Source organism: Anomaloglossus baeobatrachus, chromosome 1 (genome assembly GCF_048569485.1).
Source record: "Anomaloglossus baeobatrachus isolate aAnoBae1 chromosome 1, aAnoBae1.hap1, whole genome shotgun sequence".
In the NCBI taxonomy this organism is placed as follows: domain Eukaryota; kingdom Metazoa; phylum Chordata; class Amphibia; order Anura; family Aromobatidae; genus Anomaloglossus; species Anomaloglossus baeobatrachus.
In genome coordinates this window covers 202,988,107-203,008,400 of record NC_134353.1, presented here as the reverse complement: position 1 = coordinate 203,008,400, position 20,294 = coordinate 202,988,107, and the positions used below count along the sequence as shown (strand labels likewise).

General features: G+C 45.5%; 1 protein-coding gene across 1 annotated transcript in view; it reads left to right on the top strand.

The window, feature by feature from the left end:
• Window positions 1-20,294, top strand: part of MND1 (meiotic nuclear divisions 1) — a 202,514-nt gene that overhangs the window by 140,673 nt on the left and 41,547 nt on the right. Inside the window, exon 5 of the mRNA XM_075335534.1 lies at window positions 14,652-14,726. Within this exon, the coding sequence (XP_075191649.1) occupies window positions 14,652-14,726 (75 nt within the window). The remainder of the gene's footprint in view (window positions 1-14,651; window positions 14,727-20,294) is intronic.

The window sequence follows — 20,294 nt, the reverse complement described above, 5'->3', positions numbered from 1 at the left end:
TTCAACAGCGCTGTTAGAAGCAGAAGAAGGCTGAAAGAACCAACCATCCTCTGTAGAGAAAGATGCAAGCTCGCATCAAAGGCAGGGATACGGCTCATGGCGTACATGGCACGTCATGGGTCGTAAAGGGGTTTATGTAAAATATTATAGAACTTTTAGGCAATGTGCGCACGTTGTGTTTTTTCCCACGTTTACGCAGTGTTTAAAACAGCAGTGTAAATGCATGCGTTCTACTTCCCCAGCAAAGTCTATGAGAAGTCAGCAAATTCCATGCGCACATTGCATTTTTAAACGCAGCGTTTTGGATGCCAAATATTTGACAAAATCGATGCGTTTAAAAAAGCAGCATGTCACTTCTTTTGTGCATTTTGGTTGCATTTTCTACCCATTGATATGAATGAGGTGTGTCAAAACGCAACCAAAATGTTTAGCTGTTTTTTGACAAAACACAGGTCTTTCGGTCTTTCTCTCTGTCAATGTCAGTTTCTGTCTGTCGGTCAGTCTCTCTCTCTCACCCCCTCTCTCATATTCACCGATCACCGACGTGGCGCTCCACAGCTGTCACACTGCTCCGGCGGCTTCTCTGCTTTTGAAAATGCCGGCCGCTCATTATTCCATCTCGTATTCACTGCCCATCAGCGGCTTTGTTTGGTTGCAGTCAGACGTGCCCCCACACTGAGTGACAGCTGTCTCACTGCAACCAATCACAGCCGCCGGTGGGCGGGTCTATATCGTGCAGTAAAATAAATTAGTAAATAATTTAAATGGCGTACGTTCCCCCCAATTTTGATACCAGTCAAGGTAAAGCCACATGGCTGAGGGCTGGTATTCTCAGGATGGGGGAGCCCCACGTTATGGGGAGCCTCCCAGCCTAAAAATGTCAGCCAGCAGCCTCCCGGAAATGCCGCATCCATTAGATGCGACAGTCCGGGGGATCTATTCGGCTCATCCCGATTGCCCTGCTGCGGTGGCAATCTCGATAATAAGGAGTTAATGGCAGCCCATAGCTGCCATGAAGTCCTAGCTTAGTGATGGCAGGCGTCTATGAGACACCGCCCCATCACTAAACTGTAGTGAAAGTAAATAAACACAAACAACGAATAATCCTTTATTTGAAATAAAAGATAAATCCCCCCCCCTCTTTCACCACTTTATTAATACCCAAACACCCCTCCTTGTCCGACGTAATCCACACGAGGTCCCACGACGCTTTCAGCTCTGCTACATCGGAAGCTGACATGAGCGGCCATAGAGCACGACTGCTAACTGTGAGCTCCACGCAACAACTGAAGTGAGTCGCGCTGGCAGCGGTGATTTCATTCAGGTTACCCGCGGTTACAGCTGGAGTCCTCCAACTGTCTCAGATGGAAGACTTCAGCTGTGGCCGCGGGTAACCTGAGTGACGGTGCTCACTTCAGTCACTTAGCTGATTTGCGGTCACAGGTGAGTTCTTCACTTGTGATCGCAAATCACGCCGCACGATGACAGTGAACTCGGATGAAGCTCTGACGTCACTGCTGCGGACTCCTGTGTTCTGGCACTAACCTCAGAGGTTCATCTGAGTTCATGACAGCACACAGAGACAGAACCACAGGACGAGAATGAAGTCGGGTGAAGTTCATCCGAGTTCATTCTCATGGTGCGGTTCTGTCTGTATCGGCTGTCAGTGAGCATGTAACAGAGCTGAATTGCCATACTCTTCGATCACCGGAGCACCGCTGCACAGCTGTCACAAAGCTCCGGCGGCTTCTCCAGCTTTTGTAAATGCCGGCCGCTCATTATTCCATCTCCTATTCACTGCTTCCCCCGCCCACTGGCACCTATGATTGGTTGCATTCAGACGAACCCCCACGCTGAGTGACAGCTATCTCACTGCAACCAATCACAGCCACCCTGTGGGCGGGTCTAAATCGTGCAGTAAAATAAATGAATAAATAATTAAAAAAAAAAAAAATGACGTGCGGTCTCCCCCAATTTTAATACCAGTCAAGGTAAAGCCACACGGCTGAAGGATGGTAATCTCAGGATGGGAAGCCCCACGTTATGGGGAGCCCCCCAGCCTAAAAATATCAGCAGCCGCCCTTAATTGCCGCATCCATTAGATGCGACAGTCCTAGGACTCTACCCGGCTCATTCTTAATTGCCCTGGTGCGGTGGCAATCGGGGTAATAAGGAGTTAATGGCAGCCCATAGCTGCCACTAAGTCTTAGGTTAATCATGGCAGGCGTCTATGAGACACCCCCCATGATAAATCTGTAAGTTAAAGAAAATAAACACGTACACCCAAAAAATCATGTATTTGGAATAAAAGACAAAAAAACACCCCCTTTCACCACTTTATATTTAGCTTCCCCAAACATCCTTCCAGGTCCGACATAATGCATACGAGGTCCCTTTTCAGTTCTGCTACATCGGAAGCTGACAGCGAGCGGCCATAGACCACGACCGCTCTCTAAAGTGAGTCGCACTATCAGCGATGACGTCACTCAGGTTACCCGCGGCCACCGCTGGATCCTCCAAGTGTGACAGCAAGTCGCCCGAGTGACTAAAGTGATCAGCGGTGCCGGCACTCAGGTGATTTGCGGTCTCGGCTGGAGGACTCCAGCTGGCCGCGGGCTAACGTGAGTGACGGCACCGCTAATCGCACGGATCACTTCAGTCACTCAGGGGATTTGTGGTCACCGGTGAGTCCTTCACCTGTGACCGCAAATCAGGCCGCGGCACACAGACAGAGCCGCGAAATGACAATGAAGTCGGGTGAAGTTCATTCTGATTGTGCGGCTCTGTCTCGCAGCCAGCTGTGCTCTATGGGGATGTAGCAGAGCCGAGTGGGACCGCACTGTCAAAAATGCATCCAAAATGCATGCGTTTTGGATGCCTTTTTTTTTGTCAAACGTAGTATTTACAGTTGTCCAGTCTGCCAGAGGGTGCTTTTTTTTCTGCACTTGACAGAACGCAACGTGCGCACATACTTAAGCAACCAGATTTTAGGTTTATATGTGTTTTATAGTGAGAATACAATTCTGCCTGTGGCAGTGGAAAGCTGAGATATAGGACTTAAACACCAGTGTAAATACAGCCTTACATTATCATGCTTTATCCACATGAATGACATTTCTATTTTAAGATATAGAGAATCATCTCATCTGGATAAGGATACACCCTTTGGATCTACCCTTTCTTTCCTTTATATACATAGATTTCATTTGGAGTAGATCTGCTGCTTCCACTGAGAAGAATGTGTAACCTTTGCTTTGACTTGTAATTAACGTTGCATTAAACCGTGGCACCTTTTCATCACAGAAACTCTGGTCTCTGAACACTTCCTGTGAAGCTTTATTAAGTTAACAATACTGAGGAAAGCGCTGAGCCCCCCACGCACCTACAGCTATGTACTTGTATTATGCACAGGAAACGTCTTGATGCCCTTTGTTTTTAACCGTTTCCTTCAGTGAAATGTGTTTATTCATTTAGGCCTTCTTACATGTGCACTTTCCTTGTATGAACTGCTCATAGCTTGGTTTATATTTGCACAATAGATGGAGGTATAGACTGAGGCAGAGGTGGCTTCTGTCAGCGACAGTTATACGCTGACAGCAGTGAGGCACAAGGCCTTTATTTTACTAGAATCAAAAGGAATTTAGTACACTGCTATTTCATGCCTTCAGATTTATGTGCAATGTGCACGTTTTTACTGTTCTGCCTGGAGGTGACCATTGAGAAGAAAAGACCCCTATATTGTATAATACATTAGTATATTTGCCTCTCCCTCCCTTAAAAGGGGTGGTTCACCCATATTTTTTATTTTGTAGATCCATATTATGCTGAGAAACAATGTTTCTCTCAAATACCTTACGTTGGCAATAGTGCCTGTGAGAGGCGCTATTGCGGTCTGCTGTTCCTCTCGCCTGACCCCCGGGCTCCGTGACCTCGGGAATCCGCTGATGTCACGTCAAGTTCCTGTTAACCTGACGTCACCGCGGCCGGCCGCAGTGTCCGTGAGTGATGGGCTGTGGGCGCTGTCTCACCGCTCGTCACAGCCCAGCATGTCAGCCCATCAGCTCCCTCCTCCCTCACAGCAGAGCGCTGCAAGCAGGAGACACGCCATCTCAAACATTTTACATACCCACAAGATATCACCTAGTATGATAAATGTGGGTCCCGTTGCATGATATCTGGAATGAAAAGATGGCCACCCATGTACAAATCTGTTTATTTGTATGGGTGCTGACAATTGCAGAGTATCCTTACCAAAGTTGTGCACAACTTCGGCATGTTGCATCAAAGCTACATGTTCCTGTTACAGAACTGTTAAAGCGGATCTGTCATCATATTTCATAATACAGACTGCACACAAAATGAAAGAGGACCTATTTATTATGATTGCATTAGAAAATCAGATAATTTGCCTCAGTATTACATCAATTCACGTGTTACTTTAATTTTACTGACCTTTCATTTAGTCTGTGAAAAACAAATCAGGTGCAGATTTACCAAACAGGAGCCAGAATATTAGTACATAAAAATTGTCAATTATTAGTCATGTAATTAAGGGATTTTCCACTTTAAGAAAATAAACAACAAACACTAGTATATACAAAACCTAACAGAACAGGAACACTTTAATATATCGTATCCATTTGTATTATGCAGCACTGATAGAGAAGGATACAGCTACTTCTAAACAGTTAATAGGAACGTGTATGACAAAACTGCATGTACGAGTAAACTGTTAATCCACAAAAGAAGGAATGACCATGCCTGTAAAGAGTTTTTCTTAGTCTTTAGGTTACTTCCCTTTCCTTGATCCAGCATTCTGCGCTGCTTTTTTCATACTGCTGATTCCTTGCACTTTGGCAATCTAGTGCACATGTATGATTTCATGACTAGGGATGAGCAGACCCATGGACGTTCAGGTTCGATTGAACTTTAGTTAAAAGTTCAGTTTGGTACCCGGACTTGACCCTGGACCCCGAACCCTATATAAGTCAATGGGGACCCAAACTTTGGTGCTGTAAAATGGTCGACGTAAGGGCTAGGGGGCTGAAAAAGTAAGCAAAATAGGGGTAAGAGAGCAAGAATTGCCCTGCAAACAAATGTGGATAGGGAATTAATAATAAAAAAAAGTGTGGGAGTCCCCCCATTTTTTGATAACCAGCTCAGCTAAGGTAGACAGTTGCGGGCTACAGCCCTTAGCTGTCTGTTTTACCTTGGCTGGTTGTCAAAAATAGAGGGGACCCCACACAGTTTTTTAAAATTATATATTTATAAAAAAAATAAGTAATTTAAAAACTGTCTTTGGGTCCCCCCTATTTTTGATAACCAGCCAAGGTAAAGCAGACAGCTGGGGGCTGGTATAATCAGGTTGGGAAGGCCATGGTTACTTGGCCTTTCCTAGCTTAAAAATAGCAGCCCTCAGACGCCCCAGAGTGGCGCATCCATTAGATGTGCCAAAACTGGTGCATTGCCCAGCTCTTCTCGTTTGCCCTGGTGCAGTGGCAATCGGGGTAATATTTTAGGGTTGAAGTGAGCTGTAAATTGATAGCTGGCATCAAGCCCAGGGGTTTGTCATGGAGAGGCGTCTACCAGACATCCCCATTAGTAATCAAGTAAGTGTAATGTCAAAAAAAAAACACAGGAAAAAATTGTTTATTTGCATAAACACTCTCCTATACTCCCTCATTCACCGATTTATTAAGTTAAAAAATCCTTGACCTTCCAACGTAATCCAATGGTGTAATGTCCCACGACGTCCATCTAGTCCTATGGATCCTTAGGGGTACTTTGCACACTGCGACATTGCTAGCTGATGCTAGCGATGCCGAGCGCGATAGTACCGGCCCCCGTCGCAGGTGCGATATCTTGTGATAGCTGCCGTAGCGAACATTATCGCTACGGCAGCTTCACATGGACTTACCTGCCCTGCGACGTCGCTCTGGCCGGCAACCCGCCTCCTTCCTAAGAGGGCGGGTCGTGCGGCGTCACATGGCAGGCGGCCAATAGAAGCGGAGATGAGCGGGACGTAAACATCCCGCCCACCTCCTTCCTTCCGCATTGCCGGTGGACACAGGTAGGAGATGTTCCTCGCTCCTGCGGCTTCACACACAGCGATGTGTGCTGCCGCAGGAGCAAGGAACAACATCGTATCTCCTATTGGTGCGACATTATGAAAATGTCCGACGCTACACAGATCACCGATTTTCGACGCTTTTGCGATCGTTTATCGGCGCATCTAGGCTGTACACGTTGCAACGTCGTTACCGGCGCCGGATGTGCGTCACTTTGGATTTGACCCCGACGATATCGCAGTAGCGATGTCGCAACGTGCAAAGTACCCCTTATTCTCAGAACGAGGCTCCATAGGTCATACACAGGCCGCACCAGAGATAGAATTTGAGGGGCGTGCTGATGGGAAGGAGGAATGTTGCGGCCCCCTGCCAGCGCTTTTTAAATGCTGCTGTCTGAGATTGATAGCTGTATTTAACTGGTTAACAGCCATGAGCAGATCTCCAATCCACCCGCAGTTGTTAAAGGCACTTGATGGCTGATTAAATCAACTGTTAAGTGCGGAGAAAGATGCGGTTTTGTCATGTGAGTCTTCATTAAATGCAGGGACACAAATTTTGACTTCTATGTACTTCAAAAGTCATTAAGGCGTTACAGGGGTACTCTGGGGCAATAAAACTATTAAAACGTACACGCCTTATTAAACTGTAAAGCTAACATCCATAGAGTTTGTACTTTTTACAGTACCTGCTATTGAATGTAACTGTGGATCTGTTCCTCAGTGCATCCCCTCCTTTCTGGGACGTTACATCACAGATCAGGGGGCTTGGCCTGCTCCTGGCTTCTAGTAACAGCCAGCTCCCTGATCACATCTCCTTCCATGCAGTCTGAGATGAGATGGCATGGTCAGCCCCTGCTAAGCTGCTGTGATCTAATCTGATCCCTGCCAGCTCTTTCCTTCCCATTTCCTCTCAGGATCCATGCATTCTAATGTCAAAGCTTCTTTATGACATTCTTAGGCTAAGTTCACATGTCCAGTATCATCTGTTAGAACGGATCCAGCAGCAATCCAAGGGCAAAACAGATGTAATTGATTTTAGTTGGATCCGTTTTCCATTAATCTTGAAGTCTATGGTTGTCCGGTGCCGGCGCTGCCTCTTTTGGCCATCTTTGTTCTCCTTCTTCTCTAGCCGCGATGTATGACGGCTCCGACGGCCTCCACACTCGCCGGCATTCAGGTCCTGAGCAGGCGCACTTTGATCTGCGCTGAGCAGGGAGGATCAAAGTATTGTAGTGCGCCTGCGCATGACAGGCGAGTGTGTATGACGTAGCCGCGTCATGCACACAGGCTTCAGAAAGAGGCCAAAAATGGCCGAAAGAGGAGGCGCCTGCACCGGACACAGGAGACGCCTGCACCGGACAACGGAGACGCACATCTGGCCCACCGCACGACCGTTAGGTAAGTATTATAAAGTGTTTTTTAAGTTATACCCCCGGCCTGAGCTGTTATATACAGTATGTTAGAATGCTGTATATAAGAGCCCGGTGGTGGTGGCTACAGCTTATAGGCCAAAAAAGTGGTGACCGGTTCCCTTTAACTGATTGTTATTTATCTTCCATTTGAAACAAAAAACGGATCCTTTACAATTGAAAAAAGAACAGATTGCTAATTAACAGATCCATTTTCCATATACTTTAAAGTTTAAAATAAAACCAATCCAACTGAAATCAGTTGTTTAAAAATGGACAAATAAGTTGTGTATGCACAACTGAATGGATTGTGATCAACTGCAGTGTACGCAAGAATTTCAAAGGGTTCACTTACTTTTTCTTATAACTATTTAGATAAGTGCAGGAGTCAGACTGATAGATATTTTTGTAGGAAAAGTTCCATTAAATCTTCTATTGTATTCATTGCAATCCTTGGTCATTTGTGAGTCCAGTAGGTGGTCCTATTTAATGATGGACAGGCTTCCCTTCATTACTATTCATGTAAAGATAGTTGTCAGTCACTAGAGCACCACCCACCGGACTCATGTATACAAGTTCTAGGAATATCAATGAATAAAATACAAATTATACTGAATCATTGCACACAAACCGATATATCATGTTTCCCTTTTTCTCCTCTATACCATGTTGTCTACAGATTGGACTGCTTATACAGTATGACAGGTTGCCTTTAAGAAGAGTAATAATTTTCAGACATCTATTTATTTTTATTTTCTTTTGATCTCCCATGCCTTGGTTGATTCTTAACGGGACCCTGTCACCAGATTTTTGCATTGTAAACCAAAACTAGCAGCTTAAGCAGCACCCATAAAAGTGCATGTTGTCTCCTGACTCCGACTGTAGACCCCACAAATACTTTTATAAAAATTCCCATCATGTATTCTAATTATTGGGTCTGGTCCAATGGACATCCTATTTTGCGGACATCCTATTTATCTTATCCCTCCTTTCAGCAATGATCACCGTCCTTTTATGATTGATGTAGATGATGTCTGCGGCGCCATTCACAACATTGGGTGAAATCTCTTGCCTGCACAGAGAAATCGCCAACTCGTGCAGGCGCACATGTTTTTGACTCTGTCCGCAATAGGACTTTTGCACTCTGCTGCAAGTGCAAAATTTTGCCCAGCTATATGGATGGCGCCAGAGGCATCATCCACGTCAATCATCAAAGAAGGATGGCAATTGGCGCCAAAAGGAGGGACGAGAACCGTAAAATAGGACGCCCATGTCACAGGACCAAACAATTCACAAACATGGTGGGAGATTTTATAAAGGTGTTTGTGGTGTCTACAGTGGGAGTCAGGGGACAACATACATCTTTATAGAATGCAGCACGGGCGCTGCTTAACACTAGAAGTCCCAGGAATTTCGAGCTCCATAGGGTTTTAATGGCAGAAATGTCAAATGACCCCTCTCTGGGACTTCTAGTGTTAAATGGAACCTGTCATCACTTTTGGCCTATAAGCTGCGGCCACCACCTCGGTCTCTTATATACAGCATTCTAACATGCTGTATATAAGAGTCCAGGCCGGGGGTATGACATAAAAAAACACTTTATAATAGTTACCTAACGGTCGCGCTGTGGGTCTTATGGGCGTCTCCGTTGTCCGGTGCCGGCGCCTCCTCTTTCGGCCATCTTCGTCCTCTTTCTGAAGCTTTGGGTGCACGACACTGTGACAGGTTTGAAAAAGTGGTGACAGGTTCCCTGGTGCTAGTTTTTGGTTTAGAACGCAAAATTCTAGTGACCGGTTCCCTTTAAGTCATAAATTAACACTGGTCAGATTTGAGAAACAAGGCTCAGTCATTCACTTACAAATAGGCTCGGTCCTTAAGGGGTTAAGGGAAATATTTTTGTGGTTGCCAAGTTTTCTTCCCCAAGTGAAGCTATTGTATTCCCTGCTGTTCATGTTACCGCAGGAAAATGGCCGAGTAAATACAGAAGGTTTACAGTGATGATCTAAACTAATGTCCACGACTTCTTGCATTCCTTCATAAGATACAGGAAGAAGCCTAGAGAGAGTCACATAAGTCAGGGATTTCTCAGCTGGCTTCGAATCATGTATGGAGTGATTGTAGCCTGTAGCAAGTCATAACAAGCCTCCTCGAAATTGATTATACATTGGAGGAGCTAATCGCTGACTCTGGATTTAGGCAATTTCTGTTGCAACTAGCTTAGAAAATTGTTACCTTTCTTTTGTATAGTGTGGAAAAGAGCATAAGGCTATGTTCACACAATGCTTTTTTTTTGTTGTGTGTTTTGTTTTGTTTGGAGCAAAACCTGCTCTTGTGGCAGTAGAGAAGCTACTTATAAAAAGCAGGTTTTGCTGTGTTTTTCCTCTGCATTTTTGGTGAAGATTATATATGTCATTTGTGTACAGTTCATGTTTAATAACACAACAAGTGAAATCACACCCAGCTTCTTTTTTTTTTTTTTTTTTTGGTGTGTTTTTTCAGAAATCTCATGTACACTTATATTTTTGGGGAGAATTGCAGTTTTGTAAATATGCAGCATAATAATTCTTCATTTTTTTTAAATGTTTTTGCACACACAAAGCAATGAAAAAGTGGTGAAAACACCGCAAACCGATTTGCTCTTTTGGTGAAGGAAACGAACTTTATTAAACATTTACTGTAAACAAATCACACATGTAATTGTAGCACCCCAGGGGGTCGGGGGAAGATATTCGTCACTAGGTCGGGGAGGATCAGGGGATGTCACGGGTGGCCCCGCCCGGTTTTGTGACTCTGAGGTATACACGGAGGAGGATGGGTGGAAATAAAGGTGATGGTGGAGATTGTTGTGGTGACGCCACTTGCGGTATGCGGACAGGGAATTATCCGTCACTGCTGTTGCTGTCCTCTGGGGCGGATGGTACTAGCAGCTAAGGTGTTTCTGCTCCCCACAGGTGGAGTGGGCCCCGGGGAGGATGATGAGGGGAGTAGCGATGGCGGGCGCCAAGGCACAAGGCTACGGCGCCGGCAATGACAGGCGGACACAGTCTATGCGGGTTCCAGGTGTTAGACTGTGAGTAAATGTCGCTAGCCTGGGAAGTACTGGTCACCTGCTGTGATGGGCCCCATTGACCTCGGATAAGTTGGAAGAAGCCACCGGTGTTTGGAAAATGTCCTTTCTATGAGTTGCCCCTCCAATAGTGATGAACCCAGGCTGAGCTTTCCGCTCCAAGCCACAGGCTCCATGAATGAAGAAGAAGGTAGTGGTAGTGTCTTGTCGCCAGAAAAGAAGTCCCGGGTAGACTGACTGACTATTGTGTAAAGTTCCTTCTACTTCTACCCCAAGTCGAACCCGCCCCCCAGGTGGCTGGATTCAGTGACCGGGAAAGTCCCATGCTTCGTGATGGCCACCCCCTATCTACCCTGGGCCATCCCCCCCAGTGGGAAGGCACCTAACTGCATGTAAAGTGTGAATGTGGAACACTGGTGATTAACCCTCTCCTTACCTCGAAGCGAATGCTGCACCTTAAATAAGGTGCAGTACTCTGTGGCGACTGGAGCCGCAGGGGCGCCACATAATCCCCACCCCCAAAAAATACTGCAAAATCAAACCAAAACATGCAACCTTTTCATTGTCAAGAATGCTTGTTTTGGCTGCGGAAAAAAAATAACGCTGCTTGTAAACATAGCCTCACTGTATGACTGTGGCAGATATGGTTTTTTTGTTTTGTGTTTTTTTTTAGTATCTGTACATAGGGATTCATTAATATCTGAATGTGGTAAGTATATACACCAGTCAGCCGTAGTATTAAAACCACTGAAGAGATAATTATCTCAATACAATAGCACCTGTCAAGTGGGGTATTAAGTAACAAATGAACAGTCATTTCTTAAAGTTGATGTGTTAGAAACAGGGCTAGGGTTATGTTGTAATGACCATATGACATAGCAGGTCAGAGCAATTGTAAAACTGAAGGTCTGTTGGTTGTTCCTGTATGTAGTTTCTGTATGCACCAAAAATGTTGTCTAAGGAAGGACAATGGATGAAATAGTTCCTGGGTGACAAAGTCTCCTTGATTTGCCTGGGGAATGAAGGCTAGCCCGTCTGGTCCAGTACTACCGCAGAAACTGGCAGAACACACAGCTAATCACAGTTAGCTGGATATGATGTTAAGTAGTTGCAGATCGGTTACAGTAGCCATTCTAACCCCTATCAGACCTGAAAGCATCTACAATGGATAAATAAGGATAAAACCTGGACAATTGAGAAATGGAAGAATGTTGTGTGGTCTTGAGAAGGTTCTTTTACATTATGTGAATGGCTGGAAGCTTGTGCTTGGGAAGAAAGTTAGTGCAGCCCTCAGCAATATTTTGCTGGGAAAAGTTGAGAACTGCTACCCATGTGGATGTCACTGTGACCTATGACGCCTACCTAACATTGATGCATACCAATTACACTTATTTATGCTAATGCTATCGGTTAATGGCAGTGGCTTCTTCCAGTAGGACGCCGTGCCCTGCCGGTCTTGTTCAGTAATGGTTGGAGGAACATGAAAGAGGAACATTATGGTGACGTGGCCTCCAAATTCCCCAGATCTTGGTCCATTCAAGCAGTTATGCAAGGTTCTGAATAAATACCGTATTTTTCGGACCATAAGACGCACTTTTTCCCCCCCAAATGTTGGGGGAAAGTTGGGGGTGCGTCTTATGGTCTGGCTATAGGGCTGCGGCCGGGAATGAGGGTGCTGCGGTGGAGCGGGTCATCGGGGGCACGAGCAGGCTGTAGCAGCCTGCTGTGACCACGTGGGCCCGCTCATTACATATGCACGCCCATCCTCCCGCCCATTTCTCAGCGCAGAAGCCGACACTGACAGATGGGCGGGAGGACGAGCAGGGACGCGCGCATAGTAAAGAGCCGGTCCGCATGATCACTCCTGGCAGTTACAGCCTGGAGTGATCATGTGCGGCTGTATTCACTGCCCCTCGCGCGTCATCATCAGCGCGGGGTGCAGTGAATCAGTGTACTCACCTGTCCCCGTGTGTGGCGCCGTCCCCCTGCAGCACGCGATGTCTTCCTGTCTGTGCCGGTTAGCTGATCTGTGCTGATCGGCACAGACAGGAAGACATCGCGATGCTGCAGGGGAATGGCTCCACACACACAGGTCAGTGGCGCAGAATGGAAGATGATCGGTGCTGCAGGGAGTGAGGAACAGGTGAGTATAAACGTTTATTTTTTTCTCTGTGCTGTAGGATACATGCCATATACCAGGATGGTATATGAGCACGATGGGGGCATATAGCAGGATGGATGGGGGTTATATGAACAGGATGGGGGTATATGAACAGGATGGGGGTATATGAACAGGATGGATGGGGTATATGAACAGGATGGGGGTATATGAACAGGATGGGGGTATATGAACAGGATGGGGGTATATGAACAGGATGGGGGTATATGAACAGGATGGGGGTATATGAACAGGATGGGGGTATATGAACAGGATGGGGGTATATGAACAGGATGGGGTATATGAACAGGATGGGAGTATATGAGCAGAATGGATGGGGGAATATGAGCAGGATGGATGGGGGGTATATGAACAGGATGGGAGTATATGAGCAGGATGGATGGGGGAATATGAGCAGGATGCTGGTATATGAGCAGGATAGGGGTATATGAGCAGGATAGGGGTATATGAGCAGGATGAGAGTTTATAGCAGGATCATATACAAGGCAGGAGGATCATTACCAGGATGAGGTACCTTAGTAGAGAATTTGGGGACATTACCCCCATAACAGTGTCAGCAGCAGATCCTTGCCCCATAACAGTGTGTCATGACCACATTTTTTTGCTTAAAGTTTTATTTTCCTCCTCTAAAACCAGGGTGCGTCTTATAGTCCGAAAAATACGGTAAGCTTGAACCAACCATAGTGGACCTGGCTCACAACTTGCCGGACTTGGATCTGCAGCTTATTGTTGCAAGATACCACATGACATTTATGTTTTGACATATTCTAGAGGGTTTCATCAACTTTTCTTGGGACATAGACATTGTAATTTCTCCATAAAATGCAGTTTGCTGATCGTATATTTTAATGTCATTAGGTACAAATGTTCAGAAATATTGTTATGGTGTCCAAATCGAAAGAATATGGCACCGATCATCAAAGCCATTTTGCCAGAATTCTGGAATAAATTGCTTTTCACTCCAGTTTGTCACCGATACACCAAAATGGACAGAGCTTGGGTGTATCAACGGCTTGATGCCATGGATAATCTAATTCATGATGAGCTGTGGAGTTACTTAACCCAGAAATCTTACACTAATCAGAGACTAGTAGAATATTCTTAGCCTGGTGCAAACAAACTCAAACTACTCTTCATGAATTAGGAGGGTCTGACTCCACCATGCCACATCATCAGGAACGGCGAGAAAGTGGCCTTAACAGATGTATGGCTATGTGCGCACGTTGCGTATTTGCATGCAGTTACGCTGCGATCTGCACCGCAGCGTAACTGCATGTGTCCTGCGTCCCCAGCATAATCTATGAAGATTATGCAGGAGACGTGTGCGCACGTGGTGTCTTAGAGCGCAGCGCTTCGGCTGCTGCCTGAAGCACGCATTCTAAGAAGTGACATGTCACTTCTTTCCTGCGCTCTGCATGCAGCTCCCGCTCTGTCTATGGGAGGGGCTGCAGTCGGAGCGCATGGAATCGGCTTTTTTTTTTTCTTCATTACGGACTCTTTCTGCAGCGATTTGAAGCGCACGTGTGCTGTTCAAATCGCTGCAGAAATTTCTGCAGGGACAGAACGCAACATGCGCACATAGCCTAACTGTAAACAGGTTCATTTATTACACTAGAAACATATGAAAAATAAGTGTTCTCAAAATCTCATGTGATTAGGTAAAATTTATCCCCTCTCAGCAACAAGTCTTAGGTTTTTTGAATTGCTTTATTTGCTTCTCAGTTTTAATTTACCTGTTAATGGCTTTATCCATAATCATGTGAAGAAATAACATTAAAATCTATTGTCAGATACTAAAGACAGATTTGAAAATAAAATGTGTATTATTAGCAAAAACTGTAGGTGAAACATTCATTATACGTATATAAAAGTTTTGTATGTTCATCACTATGTTCATTTTTTTTTATTTATTATTTATTTATTTATAAGACTTCGGAAGCAAATCAGAAGAAAAAGCAGCTGGAGCAAAGTGTTCAAAAAGCTAAAGTTGGACGTCAGGACACGGTACTGATTTCTTTTCATATTTTGGTTTTTCACCTATAGTTTCCTAATCCAGTAAAATTCTTTTACTCCAGTAGTATTGACCAGACAGTTGCTAGAACATTAGAGCACCACTACATTTTTGTTTTTTTATTGCATCGCTGGAGTGATATTTTAAATCTAAGTCCCCTGCGCCCTGTATTATACTCACCTGCCTCTGTCTCCTACTGTTATCGGCGCCATTCCAGTCAGTCTCCAGCGAATTGTGACCTGCCAGCAGCTCCAGTGTTTCATGGAGCCAAAGGTCACAAATCAATGTAACTCTATGATCGCCTCGTTCTGGTTCTCATAGAGTTGCATTTAGAGCCAGTGACCTAACTTCTGGCCAATCAGAAGTCACAGGCACAAGTCGGGGCTGTGAGACTGGAGTGACACTGAAAAAAGGTAAAGACACCAAATGGTGAGTATGAAACCGGGGGCTGGGACTTAGAGCTAAAGCGGTGAAAAAAAACAAAATCCTGGAGTGGTGCTTTAAACATTTTGGACTGTATTCTAGTAATAGAAAAGTGTTAGTACTTTGTAGTGTAAAAATCTGCCAAAAACATATTCCAGTGTAAAATACAAGCAGAAATGGTCCACTGTCACCTTAATTAAAAAATTACTTTCTCGTAAATTCTCATAATTGGTGGTCACCTTTCTTGTCTTCTTTGTTTCCAGATTACTTAGTGATTTTTTTGTTTTGTGAAAAACAAGTGCACAATATTCAGAATTTATGGACAGAATTTGTGGATGGTGTGTATTGAGGATTTTTTTTGTACAGCTACACTCTGAAAAAAGCATGACAGATTTCTCAAAAACTCTTATAAGGCTACATGCGCACGCTGCTTCTTTTTCGTGTTCACAAACTGCAGCCAAAACTGCACCTTGTCAGAGAGAGCCTGGAAATGTCACAAAAAATGTAGGTGCTTTTTTTGGTGCGTTTTTGGCTGCAGTTTTGTCAACAATTGTTTCATGTATTTTTCAGCTCAAACAAGCCCATAAAGCTTGTTGAATTGAAAAAAAAAAATTAGAAATAAATAAATAATTAAAAAAACTGCCGTGCGGTCCCCCCCCCCCCCCCTCCCAATTCTAATGCCAGCCAGATAAAGCCATACGGCTAAAGGCTGGTATTCTCTGGATGGGGAGCTCCACGTTATGCGGAGCCCCCCAGCCTAACAATATCAGTCAGCAGCCGCCCAGAATGGCCGCATCCATTAGATGCGGCTGTTCTGGGACAGTACCCGGCTCTTCCCGATTTGCCCTGGTGCATTGGCAAATTGGGGTAATAAGGAGTTAATGGCAGCCCATAGCTGCCAATAAGTCATAGATTAATCATGTCAAGCGTCTCCCCGAGATACCTTCCATGATTAATCTGTAAGTTACAGTAAATAAACACCCACCTGAAAAAATCCTTTATTAGAAGTAAAAAACACTAACAAATTCCCTCGTTCTCCCATTTAATAAGCCCGACAAAGCCCTCTATGTCCGGCGTAATCCAGGATGGTCCAGCGTCGCTTCCAGCTCTGCTGCATGGAGGTGACCGGAGAAGCAGCAGACACCGCCGCTCCAGTCAGCTCCACGCAGCAACTGAAGACAGCCGCGCGATCAGCTGAGCTGTCACTGAGGTTACCCGCGGTGGCCGCGAGTAACCTCAGTGACAGCTCAGCTGATCGCGCTACTGCGTGGAGCTGACAGGAGCATGGAGGACGGGACTATCAGTGGCGGCGGTGGCAGCGAGAGGGGTCCATCATCTCCCCTGTGCATGCACGCTGGGGACAGCGGTATTTCAGGGAACACGTGGAGGACGGGACTATCAGCGGCGGCAGCGAGAGGGAAAAATCAATGTTTTCAGCTGCCAATGTCCATCCCCCTCTCGCTGCCGCCGCCGCTGATAGTCCCGTCCTCCACGTGTTCCCCGAAGTACCGCTGTCTCCAGCGTGCACGCACAGGGGAGATGATGTGGAGGACGGGACTATTAGCGGCGGCAGCGAGAGGGGGATGGATATTGGCAGCTGAAAACATTGATTTTTCCCTCTCGCTGCCGCCGCCGCTGATAGTCCTGTCCTCCACATCATCTCCCCTGGGGACAGCGGTACTTCGGGGAACACGTGGAGGACGGGACGGGACAGGACCACTAGCCTGTTACCTCACTTCCGGACAAATCACCTGCGTTTTTAGTACCAAAAACGCAGGTAAAATGCACCACTTTTGATTAGCATGCATTTTTCCTGCGTTTTTGATGCCCTCATTGATTTCAATGGGTGACAAATGTTGACAAAAACGCAGGAAGAATGAACATGCTGCATTTTTTTTGTCACAAACTTTTGACAAAAAAAATGCTGACAAATAAACTGCAACGTGCGCATGACAAATCTGACTTCTCATAGACTTTGCTGGGAAGTCAAATGTTTTTTTTGCTGCTTTTTTGCTGCTTTTTTGGCTGCAGTTTTGTCAGCTGAACTTTCTAACATTTGACTTCCCAGCAAAGTCTATGAGAAGTCAGATTTGTCATGCGCACATTGCAGTTTATTTGTCAGCGTTTTTTTTGTCAAAAGTTTGTGACAAAAAAAATGCAGCATGTTCATTCTTCCTGCGTTTTTGTCAACATTTGTCACCCATTGAAATCAATGAGGGCATCAAAAACGCAGGAAAAATGCATGCTAATCAAAAGTGGTGCATTTTACCTGCCTTTTACCTGCGTTTTTGCTAGCAAAACCGCAGGTGATTTGTCAGGAAGTGAGGTCAGGCAAGTGGTCCCGTCCCGTCTTCCATGTGTTCCCCAAAGTACCGCTGTCCCCAGGGGAGATGATGTGGAGGACGGGGACTATCAGCAGCGGCAGCGAGAGGGGGATGGACATTGGCAGCTGAAAACATTGATTTTTCCCTCTCGCTGCTGCCGCCGCTGATAGTCCCGTCCTCCACGTGTTCCCCGAAGTACCACTGTCCCCAGCGTGCACGCACAGGGGAGATGATGTGGAGGACGGGACTATCAGCAGCGGCGGCAGCGAGAGGGAAAAATCAATGTTTTCAGCTGCCAACGTCCATCCCCCTCTCGCTGCCGCCGCCGCTGATAGTCCCGTCCTCCACGTGTTCCCCGAAGTACCGCGGTCCCCAGCGTGCACGCACAGGGGAGATGATGGACCCCTCTCACTGCCACCGCCGCCGCCGCTGAAAGTCCCGTCCTCCACGCTCCTGCCGGCTCCACGCTCCTGCCGGCTCCACGCTCCTGCCGGCTCCACGCTCCTGCCGGCTCCACGCTTCTGCCGGCTCCACGCTGTAGCGCGATCAGCTGAGCTGTCACTGAGGTTACTCGCGGCCACCGCTGGATTCAGCGGTGGCCGCGGGTAACCTCGGAGACAGCTCAGCTGATCGTGCGGCTGTCTTCATTAGCTGCATGGAGGTGACCGGAGCTGCTTCTCCGGTCACCTCCATGCAGCAGAGCTGGATGCGACGCTGGAGCATGCTGGATTACGCCGGACATGGAGGGCTTTGTCAGGGTTAATAAATTGGTAATGAGGGAATGTGTTTGTGTTTTTTATTTCTAATAAAGGATTTTTCGGGTGTGTGTGTTTATTTACTGTAATTTACAGATTAATCATGGAAGGAATCTCGGGGAGACGCCTGACATGATTAATCTAGGATTTAGTGGCAGCTATGGGCTGCCAATAAGTCCTTATTACCCCGATTTGCCAACGCACCAGGGCAAATCGGGAAGAGCCGGGTACAGTCCCAGAACTGTCGCATATAATGTATGCGGCAATTCTGGGCGGCTGCTGACTGATATTGTTAGGCTGGGGGGCTCCCCATAACGTGGGGCTCCCCATCCTGAGAATACCAGCCTTCAGCCGTATGGCTTTATCTGGCTGGCATTAAAATTGGTAGCCTTAGACTCTTCTATTCTTTTTTTTTTTTTTTTTTTTTGTTATATGAATGCTGTCACGGCTTCAGTCTTTTTAGTGTTTTTTCCTCTACTTCAGGTTTTCACAATCGTCTGGTGGGAGAAAAGGTGCATGTTACTTCTTTGAAACAAAGGTTGCAAAAAAAAAATCAGGAAAAAAAACCCACTTCAAAACTGACACCAGGAATATGAAAAATTCCACAAATACTAGACTTAATAGGAGCGTTTTCTCCGTTATACTTGGTGTTTGGCCTCCTCAAAAAACGTTTGGTTTTTTTTGCATGCAGCTTTAGATGCCGGATTAAAGGTTTATTAGAATATGATCAGACATAGCTTTATTGGTACATTTTTTTTTCTGCATGAGGAAAAGGCAGCAAAAATTATGCTACTTTTTTGTGCTTTTGGTGCTAAAGCCATTTTGATCTCAGTGGGGAGAGATGGCAGTACAACAGCTGACAAATTTCAAATGCTATGGCACTGATTCATCAAGACTGGCGATATTTTTAGCCAGTCTTGATGAGGCGTTGTGGAGGAGTCAGATGCTCCTGATTCATGAAGAAGTGCATGCTTCTTAATGAATTCGGAGCATCTGATGAGTAGAATGTGCCTCTGTGTGCCACACCGGGAATCTCACTCCAGTCATGGCCTGAAGTAAGATTTCTGGTGTAGGAAATGCCACAACTCGTCATGAATTAGACAAGCTGTGAAGTCCCGCACCCCCATCACATCCCATATCTCCCAAGATGGGTGTGAAAACACCAACAGATGCAAAATGTCGTGCACTTTAATAAATTAGGTCCTATCTTTAAAAAAAACAAAAACGCATAGTGTGAGTGAGATGTTAGAAATCACCTTCATTTTGCTGTCAAGGTAAAAGTAAAACATAGCTCAAAGCATAAAAAATGCCACATGTAAACAAATCTTTTTAATATAAAAGAACATTAAATCGTCCTATGCTGGTTTTATTCCTTTCTGTTAATGGATACTGATTAGTGCATTTTTTTTTTCATTCATGCCACACACATCATAAATTTGAAGTCACAATATTTTTTTTTTTTTTACATAGATGAGTAATGCATGTGAATACATAAAAGTTTGTCATGTAATGTAATTTTACAGCATTTTAAGGATTTTTGCTCTAGTATTATGCTTCTATCCCAATTGTTTTGGGAACATTTCCCGTTTTGCTTTTGAGTAAGAAAGGCGGATTTATGGCGTTATCTTTGCCCGCTTGTGTGTGACTCCTGCTGTGGAGGCGAAACGGCAGGGAGCTGCAGCAGATTGGTTAGAGCATACCACTTTGCACAGCAGCTTTTAAAGAGAATCTGTCACCAGGTTTTTGCCACCTAATCTGAGATCAGCATGTAGAGACAAAGACCCTGACCCAGTGATATGATCACTTACTGGGCTTATTGCTGCAGTTTTGATAAAATCACTGTGTTATTGTTTTCGAGGGTTAATAAACTTCTACCATCACTTTCTCCCTTGGAAAAAGACTACACGTCGAAACGCGCGTAGGGTTCTTGCAAATCAAAAAGGTCCGTGGAGCCTCTGTTAGGAGTCTCAACACAGAAACCAGCCAGATATCCCTCCGGGAAGGGCCCAGCCAAGGGGTGACTCTTTAGGAGACCACCATAACCACCATATTAAGTGGC